This window comes from Macaca fascicularis, chromosome 6 (assembly GCF_037993035.2).
Source record: "Macaca fascicularis isolate 582-1 chromosome 6, T2T-MFA8v1.1".
Classification (NCBI taxonomy): Eukaryota; Metazoa; Chordata; class Mammalia; order Primates; family Cercopithecidae; genus Macaca; species Macaca fascicularis.
Genome location: NC_088380.1, coordinates 25,023,161 through 25,038,554, shown reverse-complemented (window position 1 = coordinate 25,038,554; position 15,394 = coordinate 25,023,161). Strand labels below are relative to the sequence as shown.

Sequence of the window (15,394 nt, the reverse complement as noted above, 5' to 3'; positions counted from 1 at the left end):
TTTTTCCAAGGTTTAAACTCTCAAGTTCCTATGTTCCAAAGTATTACTAATTGAATGCATAAAAAGCAAAAGTCGAATCCTAAATGAAACATGAAGATTGTATTATTTGTGTTTGTCTTTTTTTATTTATAATTAATGAACTATGTAAGAGAACTCAACCAAAACTTAAAAATCATATTGTACCTTGATGGGAGCCTATCATCCAATTTCCCTCACGCTAATTTGATGATGTATTTTTTTATACAGCCACTTGACTATGAGAGCCGAAGACTTTATACTCTGAAAGTCGAAGCAGAAAATACCCATGTGGATCCCCGTTTTTATTACCTAGGACCATTTAAAGATACTACCATAGTGAAAATCTCTATAGAAGATGTGGATGAACCTCCTATTTTTAGTAGGTCCTCCTATCTGTTTGAAGTTCATGAAGATATTGAAGTTGGCACAATCATTGGTACTGTAATGGCAAGGGACCCAGATTCTATTTCCAGCCCTATTAGGTAAGTGTGCCTTTTAAAAATGAAAACAGCTGAGCTCGGTGGCCCACACCTGTAATCCCAGCACTTTAGGAGGCCGAGGTGGGTGGATCACGAAGTCAGGAGTTCGAGATCAGCCTGGCCGACATAGTGAAACCCCCGTCTCTACTAAAGATACAAAAATTGAGCCGGTCATGGTGGCACACACCTGGAATCCTGGCTACTTGGGAGGTTGAGGCAGGAGATCACTTGAACCTGGGATGCAGAGGTTGCATGAGCCGAGATTGTGCCCTTGCGCTCCAGCCTAGGCAAAAGGGCATGACTCTTTCTCAAAATAAATAAATAAATAAATAAATAGAAAAACAAAGTATAGTTTAAAATGAGAAAAAAAGAAAAGAAGCGGAGATACATACAGAGATCATGAAATTCTATTTAAAGCATTTATTGCAATGGAAGATACAAGAGTCCTTCCATAAGTTGTATACAAATATGTTGAGCACAGGCATTTCTAGTAAATTGCCTCTGAATGTTTTTGGGGCGTGGCATGCACAAGCTTCATGGTTTTCTTATTTTTATCATGCCCTTTAGATTGAAATCTTGCTTGTTACACCTGCATGTCTCCTTACGGTGTTCGCTGTTCTGATCCCTGGTACAGATCCAGGGTACTATGTCAACTCTGCATTTACAGTACAACCAAACCACTTTATTTGTGCTTTAAAGGTATTAAATAAAATGTAAGGTTGAATGAGAGAAGTTTTAACAGTTATAAAATAGTTTGGATGTGCTGGCTTACACCTGTACTCAGCACTTTGGGAAACCACGTTGGACAGATTGCTTAAGCTCAGGGATTCGAAACCAGCCTGGGGAACATACTGAGACTCCGTCTCTATTAAAAAATTTAAAAATTAGCCGGGCATGGTGGTGCACACTTATAGTCCCATCTACTCAGGTTAAGATGGGAGGATCACTTAAGCCCAGGAGGTCAAGGCTGCCATGAGCTGCATTCACACCACAGCTCTCCAGTGACAAAGCAATACCCTGTCTCTATGAAAAAAGAAAAAAGTAATTATGATACTGCAGTGTGGGTTATATTATGATGTTAGAAACTCCCCTAATACACAGCCATCAAAGTTGAGAGGATTCTGTTTTGTTTTATGTTTATTTATTTATTCTGCCAATTTTCAAAATATGTGAGAACGTTCTAGAAAGGTGAGTCTTTTTTGATTCTTGTTTTCCTTCTTATGACAGCTTAAAAACATATGAAATGTCATAAACTCCTGAAAATGAAAAAAAAAAATCACTGTTTTAATGACACTTGTTCTATTACTTTAAAGAAATACGTATATCGACATACACTATTCAGTATGAAAATGAACGCTTACTATAATCCATTAGTCCATCCTGTATTTTGGATTTCATTTGTTTTCTAAATCTCTGCGGGCTAATTTTGCTTGCCCATTTTCTATGTGAACCAGTCAAGTATGAGTTCAGATGGTTATTGTTCACTTTCTGAGTGCACGCTTATCTTTCTCCTACACATGCCACAGCGCATTCAGGAAACTTCTAATTTTATGTGCCACATGACTTGAACCAGATAAAAATTCTATAGGGTCTGCCATATCTTCAAGTGAAATCATGTATTTTATGAATATCTATGTTACTTTTTATTTATATAATTTCACATAAATATGTTTTCTTATATTCACACACAGCATCACAGGTTACATATTGGCAGAAGAAACCTGTACATGCCACATGATGTTCCCATAAATGCCTCTTTCCCAGTTCATTTACCAACATCTAAATTGCTGCATTCCTTCTGTTTTTTTGTTTTTGTTTTTGTTTTTTCCTTTGAAGGTTTTATATAACCAATACACAGGCCTAATTTTCTTCATTAAATACTTACCAAGCATTTTCTTGGCAGAGATTCTAAGGTTTAGCAAGCTGTCTTCTGTGTTTCAGATTTAAAATGGACTTTACAAAATAAAATATAATATTGTTAGTTAAATGTCTATTAAGTGGCATACTTAAATTGTAATATCAAGCTATTTCTCCACACAATGAAATAGAATTTAAATCCTCCTATAGACATATAATTATTATATGTCAAAATATACCTGTGGATATTTAAAATAAAATAAAATGGTTAATAAGGATGCAAGTCTAAAGACTAGGAGGAAATAATCCTCTTATGAATATTATTATACATATATTCCTGTTATGTATATTATATTATGTATATGTATATTATAGTCCTCTTAGGTATAATATTACACATATTATAGTAAAAATAATAACTCCTTTGGTTATCAATGACAGAGAGTATGCCATTAAAGTTGCTGTACACTTTGACTTTATACTTATTTGATGTAGAAAATTTAATGAATATTCGTGGATATCATTCTTTGGTTCGAATATATATATTCAAAAAAATAGAATAGCCTTACTAATGCAATATGTCATTATGGGAAGGATCATACTTGACATGCTATAAATTGTGTCATATCTTGTGAATGTTAATACAGTATTCAAAGGGATTTTCTTAAAATGTGTGTTCTGGAAGTTATTTTAGAAAGGAAAATGAAAGTTAACACACATAACTTTCCAATACAGAATTGCAAACTATATACTTTGAATCATATTTGCAAAAGAACCATGATCTCTGTGTATCTGCAAGATAATGTCACATAACGTTTCAAATTTTGTCATTACTTCTTCATTCTGAACTACAAGAAATAATTAAGAAAGAACACACATGAAGTGGATTTAGCAAAATCAGTGATGCATGACAGCAGAGGCTTTTATTGATTTATATATTTCAACTTTATGTCATATTTCTACAGAAATAAGGAACCTTATTATTTGCCAAAATGCCAGATAATTAGGTCATTCTTTCTTTCATTTAACAAATATTTGTGGATCACCATATCAGATATTAACATGTTTCTTAAGGAGTTCTCCGTCTATTAGAAAAGAAGACTCACAATGAGAATCAAATATTATTCATTGAGTGCCTAGTAGAGTTTGATGCTTGGTGTTTTCATGTTTTATTGTCTGTTTGAGATGTTATATGAAATGAATTCCTAATACAACGTGGTAAATGGAAAGATGGTGGTACAGCTGCTTTATGAGTGAAGGGGGGATAAATAGCTTCTACTTTACATCATCATGAGGGGCTACAATGAAGAAGTGAAATTTATGTTAGATCTCTCAGTAATAAAATAATTATTCCAAGTGGAGAGACACAACGATTTTCTTAATATGTGAATGTTAGATATGTAGTTTGATAAAGATAATGAGATTTATTTAAACTACATCAACCAGAATGTTAAATCTAGTTTTAGGCTTTAAAATGACACACAGCACACTATGCTTGCTATCAAATTGCAGGATAGTTTGCTGATATTTTTTAAATGCATATAGATGTTATTTGATACAGATATATTAAAAACTCTTATCCCAAACTTTACTTTTCTTTTTCTTTTTCTTTTTTTTTTTTTTTTTTTTTTTTTTGATGGAGTCTCGCTCTGTCACTCAGGCTGGAGTGCAGTGGCGTGCATTCTTGGCTCAGTGCAACCTCTGCCTCCCGGGTTCAAGCAACTCTACTGCTTCAGCCTCCCGAGTAGCTGGGACTACAGGCGTCTGCCACCACACCCAGCTAATTTTTGTATTTTTATTAGAGATGGAGTTTTACCATATTGGTCAGGCTGGTGTTGAACTCCTGACCTTGTAATCCACCTACCTGGGCCTCCCAAAGTACTGGGATTATAGGCGTGAGCCCCCGTGCCCAGCCATCCAAACTTTTCTATTTTTTAAATATTTTGCATTAAAAGCAATATGTATAATAATGATACAAATAGCTAGGAAATTGAAGCTGCATGAATGTCATACCATGAAGCTACTAAACACCATAAGAAGTTGATAGTCTATTACTTTGATGAAACTAACATTGTCTTCAATTTTCTAAGAACACATAGCTTCTGGGAATAATCTTTTGCAATAAATCTTTGTATTATTCTTCAGTAGAACTTCCAATAACCAAATAATGTCAGTTGGCAATGTAACTGCCTGTAATTCCAACTGTTTTGTGACCAAATATATCAAAATCAGTTGAATGAATATGACAACAGACAATAATTTAAATAACACAAGCATTCAGGAGAATAGCATTTGAATGCAGAGCAAAGTACCAATTTATGCCTTGAGGAGAAGTTATGTGTGCAACTATGAAAAGTCATTCAAACAATCTACATTCTGGGTCAGCACTGTGTTCTTTCCTGTAATTATCAGTGATTTGTGTGTCTTTGCATTTCACTGTTTTTTCCTGCAAACTATTAATAATGCTACCCTGTATTTTTTCTTGCCCTCCATGTTCAGATTTTCCTTGGATCGCCATACTGACCTTGACAGAATCTTTAACATTCATTCAGGAAATGGATCTCTTTATACTTCAAAACCTCTTGACCGAGAACTATCTCAGTGGCATAATCTTACTGTTATTGCTGCTGAAATCAGTAAGATGAATTTTATGTATCTAACATATATCTAGATGTTTATGTTTATATATTTTAAGTATTTTAACATATTTTATAGGTTTTATTTTATATTAGAAATAATTCATTCTCATTGGACAGATGAATTGTAATTTTCTCAGCACTTATACTTTTTTTTTTTTTTAATATTTCCTACATCGATACATAGAGGGATACCTATACGTATTGGTAGAGGATGCAAAAATTTTATTTCTGCCTTCTTGGAGTTTTTGGCTGAGCCTCAAAATAATATTGACATAAAACAGATTAACCGGCCGGGCACGGTGGCTCACGCCTGTCATCCCAGCACTTTGGGAGGCTGAGGCGGGCAGATCACGAGGTCAGGAGATCGAGACCATCCTAGCTAACACCGTGAAACCCCATCTCTACTAAAAATACCAAAAAAAAAAAATTAGCCGGGCGCAGTGACGGGCGCCTGTAGTCCCAGCTACTCCAGAGACTGAGGTAGGAGAATGGTGTGAACCCGGGAGGCGGAGCTTGAGGTGAGCAGAGATCGCGCCACTGCACTCCAGCCTGGGTGACAGAGCGAGACTCCCTCTCAAAAAAAGAAAAATACCAACCAAACAAACAGACAAACAAACAACAAATTAATAGGAGAAAAGCATTTAATATAAATTTTACGTGACACAGGAGCTCTCATAAAGAAATAAAGACCCAATGAAGTGGCAAAACTGTAATGTTTTTATACTAGGATGATAAAGAGAGGCAATTGTGAAAAAGTAATTAAATGTATATGCAGAACATAAATAAAGATACAAATTATGTTAATAAAATCTGAATCTGTTTGTATGGAATTTTCTTGGCCTCACTTCCCATTTTTGATGATAAGAATGTTACTTTTCTTCTGGTATAGAGAGGACATCTTCTATATGGGGGTTTTATCTCCTGCTTTCAGGAAGAAAAGGGGAGGAGCAGAACACCCTTTTTACCTCTGCTGTTTTTCGTGGTTTGTTTTGTTTTGTTTTGTTTTGAGTACCTTTAACTCAAAATAATCTGTATGCCAAAATGGCATATTTTGCCACCTTTCCATATATGTAAATGTATATTTAATATTAACTAATAAAAATGAGCTTGAATTATAGACTAAAGATATTATGATTTGTGGAAAAATTAAAAGTATTAAATTTGTCACTCGCACACTAATAATTAGGATCTATGCTAAATGCTGGGTATATATGATGCAATTTAATCTTATCAACAAACATGTAGGTAGATATTACAACTTCTCTTTTACAGATGAGGAATCCCAGGTATATATTGTTAATCAGAGTTCACATTAATCATATATGTCAGGTGTCATTCTAAAAAAAAAAAAAAAAAAAAAAGATTTTCTCTTAATATTTTTATTAACCTTTAACAGAGAAGGTACTAAGGCTCTGGGAACTTTAGTAACTGGTCCAAAGTTATAATGTCAGAGTTAGCACAACTGAGATTTGAAACCATGTCATTTCTAGATTCATTACTTAATTCCACAGCAATTTACAAAATTGTATTCACTAAAACCTGACAGATTCAAGCCACATTTGCCTCTAAAAGTGAAAGTTCTTGCCCATACTAGGACAATTCATGGGGCCCATTGTAGAATGAAAATGGCAGGTGCTTGTTAAAAGTAAATTAAGAAATGTAAGATGCAGCATTAAAACAAGTGTGAGTCTCTTCTAAGGGTAAGGCCCTGTGGAACTGCTTGGATCACATGCCCATGAAGCCAGCCCTACCGGCACATGTACATGCAAACCTGTTCAGATTTTCTAATTCCCATGTTGTGATGTATGTGGTGTAGAGCAACTCTTGAACTGTTTTTAAAATAAGCACTAATTAGGGATGGAATCGTTTTTAAAAATTAAGCCCATAAATTTTAGATCTGTAATACTAAGCTGAATCCACAAACATGTATCAACTTCAAGTTATTTATATGAAGTAACTGCTACAGGCTTTGGAAGGCAAAGCATTGGATGAGGCCGAATCACCAAGTGTCCCAGAGCAATTGAATTAGGCTAGACAGGTCATCAGCAATGAACTCAAAGCTTCAGGACAAAGCAATAGATTTAGTGTCTTGCTTACATCTACCCCTGAAATACAGATTAATCTCAAATGGTCCATTTTTTTTCCATTGTGAGATATAAATATCTGTTCATATCCCCTTGTTCTCTCCATATAATTGCTATATATGACATATAAAAGCTAAATACCCTGTGAATTTAGCTTTTGATTTTAAGGCTAACTAAATACTTCCAAGTTTTTCTTTTAAAGAAAGTTTTTATTTCTATATCTGTATCCACATCCCCATAGTTAGATGTACCTAACATGATACAATCTGGTCATGTCAGAATCATAATTGTGCTCTCTGCTTGATTCAATATCCTTATTCAAGCCTAGTGAACAAGGAACTGCATTTTCCCTTTCAGATATTTTGTGAGATTTAACTTCTAAAGCTAGTTGAAGTAATTACAATGCTGTAAAAAGCTAAGCCAATTACTTCTTTTTTTAAAGGACTGAATCTTTTTTTTTTTTTTGTCCTCAAATAAAATCAATCTGTAGAACAACTGCCAAAAATGCATACCTGCCAAACCACAAAATCAGGATCCCATTATTCTGTTCTGGGCATTAAATGCAATGAGGATGAGAGCGAAACAACGTGTAAGGATTTTTTTCTACTAGATTTTAAACACTGGCTTTACAGTCAGTGTGTCATACATCACACCCTGAACAGGACAGAATGGTGTTCAAATGTACTTCTTACCAATACGTTTTTGGCTTGACTTCTAATCATTTAAGTCTACATTCCATACAAATATATCACATCTTATGGCAGGTACCACTCCAGGTAATTATGTAGTGCATCATATCATGGAATAACTCCTCTTTTTCTTCTTCAAAAATATTTTAAAATGTCATGCGGAGAATAAAACATCTAAAATTAAGGTCACAATCAATGACTTAATAATAAACTTGGGATTTTAGGGCATATTTGTTAGAGAAACCAAAGAACTCCTCTCACTACATGTGAAAATTTGACTATAATCATTGCAGTACATTCTGAGGACAATAGAACTAAGTTTATGACTAAAGAACTCCATTATCTACACCATAGTTCTTATTCATAGAAATTCTTACCCAAAGCAGGTAAAACAGTTATATTTTTCGAATGCCTGTGATTTCTAGATAATTATTTAAACTTTCTCCATCTGGAGGCATGAAAAAGCCTGTGGATGCATAGTCATGGCTTCACCATAGGACATACATTTTAAGATCCTTTATTGCTGATCCATTCTTGCTACAGTAGTGTTTCCCTGAAGAACTTTGAGAGAAACTCAGGTGGTAAATATATGCCAACTGCTATTCAGTTTGATTCTTCCTTGGAACACTTTATACTTTTATTTATACATAAGCGACAACGTCTGCCAGCAAAAAAAGATTAGTGTAAGCACTGTTTTTTGAATAGGTGGCTCCAGGCTCGATGCTTTACAAAGCACATTCATCCCTGTGGATTTCGATTTTGATTTTAAGAGCCTTGAGTTATTTGTAAAGATCCTGGAGAATCTCTATATTGTGTTAGGGAAGTGGCTGACGACGCAATTTTTTAAATATGAAACTTTTGTCTCTCCTGGCTCCTGTGGCATCATTAGAAAGTGAATTGTTAGCAACAAGGGTTCTTTATATGTCAAGACTTTATATTGAAAGGAAATATTTTGCTACTCACTATATAATTAGGTTAAAGAGCACATTCCAGAAAATATGGAAGAAGCATACCTTCCCACTTTTCTCCATAGCAACAAGTAGATAGCAAAAGGTCCATTTGTAGAGAACACCATGGCTCTGGGTATTAGCAAATGGTCTGGCATAGAGGAAGCGGAAAATAATGAGACAGCATTTTTCTCCTTTTTTTTTTTTTTTCTCCTCTCTCCACTTCTTCCCAAATGCACACCTCTTCAGACTCACATGGATGGTAGGAAGGCTAATTAATGTGTTTTTATTAGATAGATACTTTACGTGGAAAAAGTACAAGTTTTTAAGTAACATGAGAAAATGAAGAAGATATGATAATAAAGATGATGGTAATGATTATAGTCAATGCATATTGAGTCCTGATCATTAAACTGATACTTTGATAAGAAACTTTCATGCACTAACTCCAATTTTCTTTTCTTTTCTTTTCTTTTTTTTTTTTTTTTTTTTTTTGAGACGGAATCTCACTCTGTCGCCCAGGCTGGAGTGCAGTGACGCGATCTCGGCTCACTGCAAGTTCCGCCTCCCGGGTTCACGCCATTCTCCTGCCTCAGCCTCCCGAGTAGCTGGGACTACAGGGACCCGCCACCATGCCCGGCTAATTTTTTATGTTTTTGTTAGAGGCGGGGTTTCACCGTGTTAGCCCGGATGGTCTCGATCTCCTGACCTTGTGATCCGCCCGCCTTGGCCTCCCAAAGTGCTGGGATTACAGGCGTGAGCCCCCGCGCCCGGCCGCATTAACTCCTAATTTTACAAGTAACTCTGTGAGATTAGAGGTTCTACTTTGATTTATACTGAGTAAACCAGGACATTGAATACGTGGAGTAAATTGGCCAAAGTAATGTAACAAATGAGTGGTGAACTTGTGAATCAAAGCAGCAGCTATGTTAGACTCCACGGTCTGAACTCTAAACCTCCTGGTACACTAACAAGTGGATAATATGCAACAATATATTAGCAAATATGAAGTTAGAACCTGACAACTGAATACATGTGAGTTCAGTAGACTGCAGTAAGACTTAAATAAATAGTGAATAAAGGATGCATTTTAAATTTTCTCTGCAAAGAGGGATAAATACACTTCAATTCTGTCTGCCTTTCTTTATTCTCTCTCAACCTTGTAAATACATCCCTGCTAAGTAGTCTGTTCTTATATATCATTTTTTAAAGTGTTAATTTTAATATTGGAGTAACATTCAATTATATGGACAGAACAAGGGGATATAAATTATTTTTAGTAGTAATATACTTCCTGTTTGTATGTGACAGTATATTTTACCTTTTTATCTGAAAATTATTTAGATTACCTTAAGACGTCAAATCAATTTTACAGGGCTAAATGATATCCACAGCTGATGTTGGTTGAGACCATTTAATAAGGTTGCCACTGTCCCCTAGCTATTCTGCTATTGTTTTGTTTTGTTTTCTGCTAATTATAGTCTTTATTGCATTATATTGCTCTTCAGCTTCACTTTTCCAAAATTTACACAGAAGTTTAACTGTATCCAAAGACTGAGATATTGACATCATAAAACCTGATGAATATAAACTGAATTTAAAATGTAAACACATTCTCAGCTAGCAGAAGTGACTAGAAAAATCTATAATAGAAAAAAATGCAATTATAACCAATACAGGGTTGTTACTCAAAGCTAAGCTAAATAAAGAGGCATTTATATTTTTATTAATTTACATATCAAAACAAGTTTGAAAATGCATCTTTTTTTTTTTTTTTTTTTTGAGATGGAGTCTCATTCTGTTGCCCTTGCTGGAATGCAGTGGCACAATCTCGGCTCACTGCAACTTCTGCCTCCTGGGCTCAAGTGATCTCCCTGCCTCAGCCTCCCAAGTAGCTGAGATTACAGGCTCTTGTCACAACACGTGGCTATTTTTTGTATTTTTTTTTTTTTATAGAGATAGGGTTTCACCATGGTGGCCAGGCTGGTCTTGAACTCCTGACCTCAAGTGATGCACCTGTCTCAGCCTCCCAAAATGCTGGGATTACAGCCGTGAGCTATTGTGACCAGCCAGAAATGCATCTTTTTATGTGAGAACTTTGATGCTGTTGATTTCAGCATTTGTTGCAAAAGGTATGATTAGTATGCTATGTCTTACTACTGAGCTAATTTGTGACAATAGATTGTAATGCAAAATTGAGCTAGATTGTGGAGATGGTACCAGCAATAACTATATTAATAAAATATTTGAATCTTCATATTTCATCATAAATTTTTCAAGTAGTTTGTAAAGTAAGTACCCATATAATAAAATTTTCAAACAGAAATTTGAGAGCAGTGTTGAAATACACTTTGGTGATAAAACTAGTCACAAACGTAGGTTTTATGACAGTTACCACTTACGAGCAAATGACCTTGGATAAATTACCAATTTATTTAAAACTATTTCTTCATCCAAAAAAAAATAGGTAAAAATTAAATGGTACAATGAAGTATAACAAGGATTTAATAAATAAGTGTTCTTATTTTATGTATTTGGACAATAAGGACACAAATATAGTGTGAACTCAATTATACTGGCTTGTACTTTTAACATGATTTCCAAAATAATAATAGTACCCTTGTGCCCAATGATAACTGAATCCATGACTACTTAATTAGGCTCTGCAGTAATTTTCTTTATTGCATTTGCTCATTATGTTAGTAGAATGATTGCAATGCTTATTTGTATGTGAGCACTTCATATCCACAAGATGCCTATATAAATTAACTTTGATACAAAAATTTGTCTTCCTAAACAATATTTTTCTTCCCCTTTTCTAGACAATCCCAAAGAGACAACACGCGTCGCTGTTTTTGTGAGAATTTTGGATGTTAATGACAATGCCCCACAGTTTGCTGTGTTCTATGACACTTTTGTATGTGAAAATGCCAGACCAGGGCAGGTAAGCACCTACAGGATTAAAAGTATGGAAAGATTTTAACTGTGTGCGAAATATTTTGTTTTCAAAATCCTGAGAGGAAAGAATACACAGAGATGGAGACATTCGTATACAGTCCCGATAGCATTTTTAAAAACCGTAACTGATGTTTTTAAAGGTGAAAGTGTTTTTAAAAGCCGTATACCAGGTTTCATATTTCCTTTGTAAAATTCTAATGCTGAAATAAAATTTTATTGTTGCCACAAAAGTCGAAATATAAGAAGAAATAACTACTTTCAAAACTTTCAAAAACAAAGACAAGCAAACCCCTAAAACCCCCTGCTGCATCATTAAGTAAATACTGATACCTGCTAGACAGATGAGAGATGAATGCTGTGGAAAACCAGAGACAAATGTACGGGAGCAGCAGAATATTTAATAACTATTCTGATGTGTGCAGATATGGTTTTGCATCAGGGCAGCAGAATTTGCTCCTTAGACTTACACATTGCATGTCATCATTACAGCAACGTATGAAGTGCTTAATGACTTGATTTTAGTACTTTAAAACATTTTTTCTGCGTCAGCTTTGTTTATAATTCTGTAAGTCTTTTCCTCAGTGGACTCGTTTTGTTGATTGAAAAGCTCCAGTGTATATGGCTGAAAGAGAATGCTCTTAATTGGTTTGAGTGCTATCTTCACAGAAGGAAGCTGCGTGGTGTAAATAATAATTGGGAATCAAATGTGTTTTATTAAAAAAAGGAACCATCATGAAATTGTATTATGTTTTGACATTATTTGATGCTCTTTATAAACATCAATGTCATTGTTACATTTTTATGCAAATTATATTGTGGAATAATTCAAATTCTTTCTTTTGAAGATTCTAACAAGAATTCAATAGCCTGTCTGTTGTCTGAATATGGCAAAATTGCTGCGATTTGATTCATTTTTTTTTTACTTGAAAATGTTATGGAAATGTTTAATTTGGAATATTTAAATGACTTAGCTGCTTCCCACTTACTACTTAATGAAACAGTGCACGCCCCGAAAATACCATTCCAAATCATCCTCTGCTTGGCAGGCTCAGCATGATATACGCTGAAGTCTTTTCTCTAAGAGATAAATTAGCCACTTTGCTACTGCTGCATACATTGCTCCCTCTATGGTTATTCTATTTGATTTTCAAAAGATATCTTTTCAGAGCATTCAAGTCATTATAAATACTGATTTACAAATGTATTCAAAATATACAAAATGGAAAGGATGTTTGTTTATTTTCCTTCTGCCGATTTTCTATTTAACTATAACTGGCTCACAACATCCCCATACCTTTTGGACATTTAAAAAACAGCTGGCATATTGAAGGAAAATAATCAAATAAAAGATGATTTCAATAAAAAGGGAATTAGCCTGTCTTGACCCACCTGATAGGAAGAGGATGATTAATATTTTTTTGTCGAATTGACTGCCTGTGCAATAGCCTTCCATACAGGCAAATTCTAATAACACCAGTTTGTTAGATGTCACTTTGGTCTCACAGGCTGAAAAATGCCTTGGTTAAACTAAACTGTGATATATTAAGGATTGAAATTCTAGGTTATGACATCCTAGCAGGCAAAATCAAAGTGGTAATTTCATAAAATTCTTGTTCAGAGCCTTTTTAAAATTAATTTGTTAGCTCTGACTCCCCTTCTCCTAAGGAAGCAGAAGAATGTCACGGTTTCAAGGTGTGCTTTAGTTTCTTATGGTGTATCTCAGTCCACCCAACACTCCTCTGAATTAACTGCTCCTTAAGAGTAGCACTTAAGAGTGACACCGACATGGAAAATAATCCATTCATTTGGTTGTGGACAAAATGAGGTGACAAATAAAACTAATAGCCATTCCCTGCTCTTGCCTATTTTCTGATCTAAGGGTAGAATTTCTCCTTGGAAATGTTGCAACTTTTAACTGATGTAATATTAGTAGTCCCTTCCTGCGCCTGAACTAGGCGGCTTGACCCTTCACCTTTTCCATCTCCGAGAGAGTCAGAGGACCTCAGCAAAAGAGAGGATAGAGGGCTGGCTCTTTTTGTTTTTCATTTATCTTGTCTCACTCATGCCTACTCCTGGAGTCAATAAAATATATTTTAAGTAAATAAAACACATTTGAATAATTTTAATCTTCATGGCAAGAATGTAATACCACAGGTTTCCCAAGATGACCCTCTAGGGAGAGATGCTGCTTACATTTCCCTTCAATAGTATCTACGTGACTTATCAAACCACATGTCAACTAACAACAGATACCAAACCAAATGGCAACTAAGCCTTTAAGAAACCAAAAATATCCCATTACATATTTTCCATAGAAAAAGCTAAAACATATTAAAACTTAACCAGTTTTCTAACTTTAAATATCTTAAAACCCATTCATTGTTCCAGACAACATAATAATATGATCACTGAAGCATTCCTCAAGTTGATTTAAGATTATTTTAGAACAGCCCAGTGAAAACAGAAATCAACTCTATGCTTATTACTTCCCTAACAACTGAAAAGGGTACAATGGTGCTTTTTTTTTTTTTTTTTTTTTTTTTTTGGAGAAGGAACCTGTCTGTTGCCAGACTGGGGTGCGGTGAGTGACATGATCTCAGCTCACTGCAACCTCCACCTCCTGGATTCGGTTCAAGCGATTCTCCTGACTCAGCCTCCCAAGTAGCTGGTACTACAGGCACATGCCACCATGCCTGCCTGATTTTTTTTGTATTTTAGTAGAGACAGGGTTTCACCATGTTGGCCAGGATGGTCTCGATCTCCTGACCTTGTGATCCGCCCACCTTGGCCTCCCAAAGTGCTGAGATTACAGGCGTGAGCCACGGCACCCAGCCAAAAGAGTGCATTTTACCAGCACAAAGAAAATGTTCTCAATAACAGAAACTCCAAGGCTTCCCACAGAAAATGCTAAAACATATTAAAACTTAACCAGTTTTCTAACTTTAAATATTTAAAACCCATTCATTGTTCCAGACATTAAATATCTTAAAACCCATTCATTGTTCCAGACACCATAATAATATGATCACTGAAACATTCCTCAAGTTGATTTAAGATTATTTTAGAATAATCCAGTGAAAATAGAAATCAATTATATTGTTGCTAAGGAGATAAAATGTAAATGACTCATCTGTGTACTTTTCTTCATATGCTCAAAATAAATACTGGAAATCACTAGTTTCTGTTTGTTTGTTTCTTAATTGTGGAAAACTCTTTTATTGGAAATGGATCAAATGAGTTTGTCTCCAGGACAAAAAAAGACAGTGGATGCTTACAGAAAGAGCCAGGGAAAATAATTGTACCTCCTTGTTGCCAAGTTCTGATATCTGTTACCAGTCTTTGTGGCATATTTACCAAAACAAAAGCATTGTGATTTTTAATATACGGTTGAAGATTGAGAGGTAAATTCAGGATATGAAGAAGTTGAACACTAGAAGTAATGTCTTAAAGAGAAAAAAAAAAAACCTTTTATCTTGTAAAGGATATAAGTGCCTGCATCTGCAATAGCGATGTCTTAAGGTCATAAAAATATATTGTAATGTAATATAGATTCTGTAACATATGATTTTGTTTGTATCATCTCTATGAGTTTGACTTACCCCTTTTGTAATATTCAACAAAAATGTATAAATTAACTACTGATCTTTAAATCAATAGTGCTATAATATTTGATTAAAATAGCACATTTTAATTAAAGATTTTAATGTTAATTTTTAAAGTTTC

General features: G+C 34.7%; 1 protein-coding gene across 2 annotated transcripts in view; it reads left to right on the top strand.

Annotated features, from left to right (window-relative positions):
* Positions 1-15,394, top strand: part of LOC102137890 (cadherin-10) — a 161,599-nt gene that overhangs the window by 138,634 nt on the left and 7,571 nt on the right. For both annotated transcript variants that reach the window (XM_005556626.4, XM_015451242.3), the window contains 3 exons: positions 247-500; positions 4,854-4,990; positions 11,536-11,657. In XM_005556626.4, the coding sequence (XP_005556683.1) occupies positions 247-500; positions 4,854-4,990; positions 11,536-11,657 (513 nt within the window). The remainder of the gene's footprint in view (positions 1-246; positions 501-4,853; positions 4,991-11,535; positions 11,658-15,394) is intronic.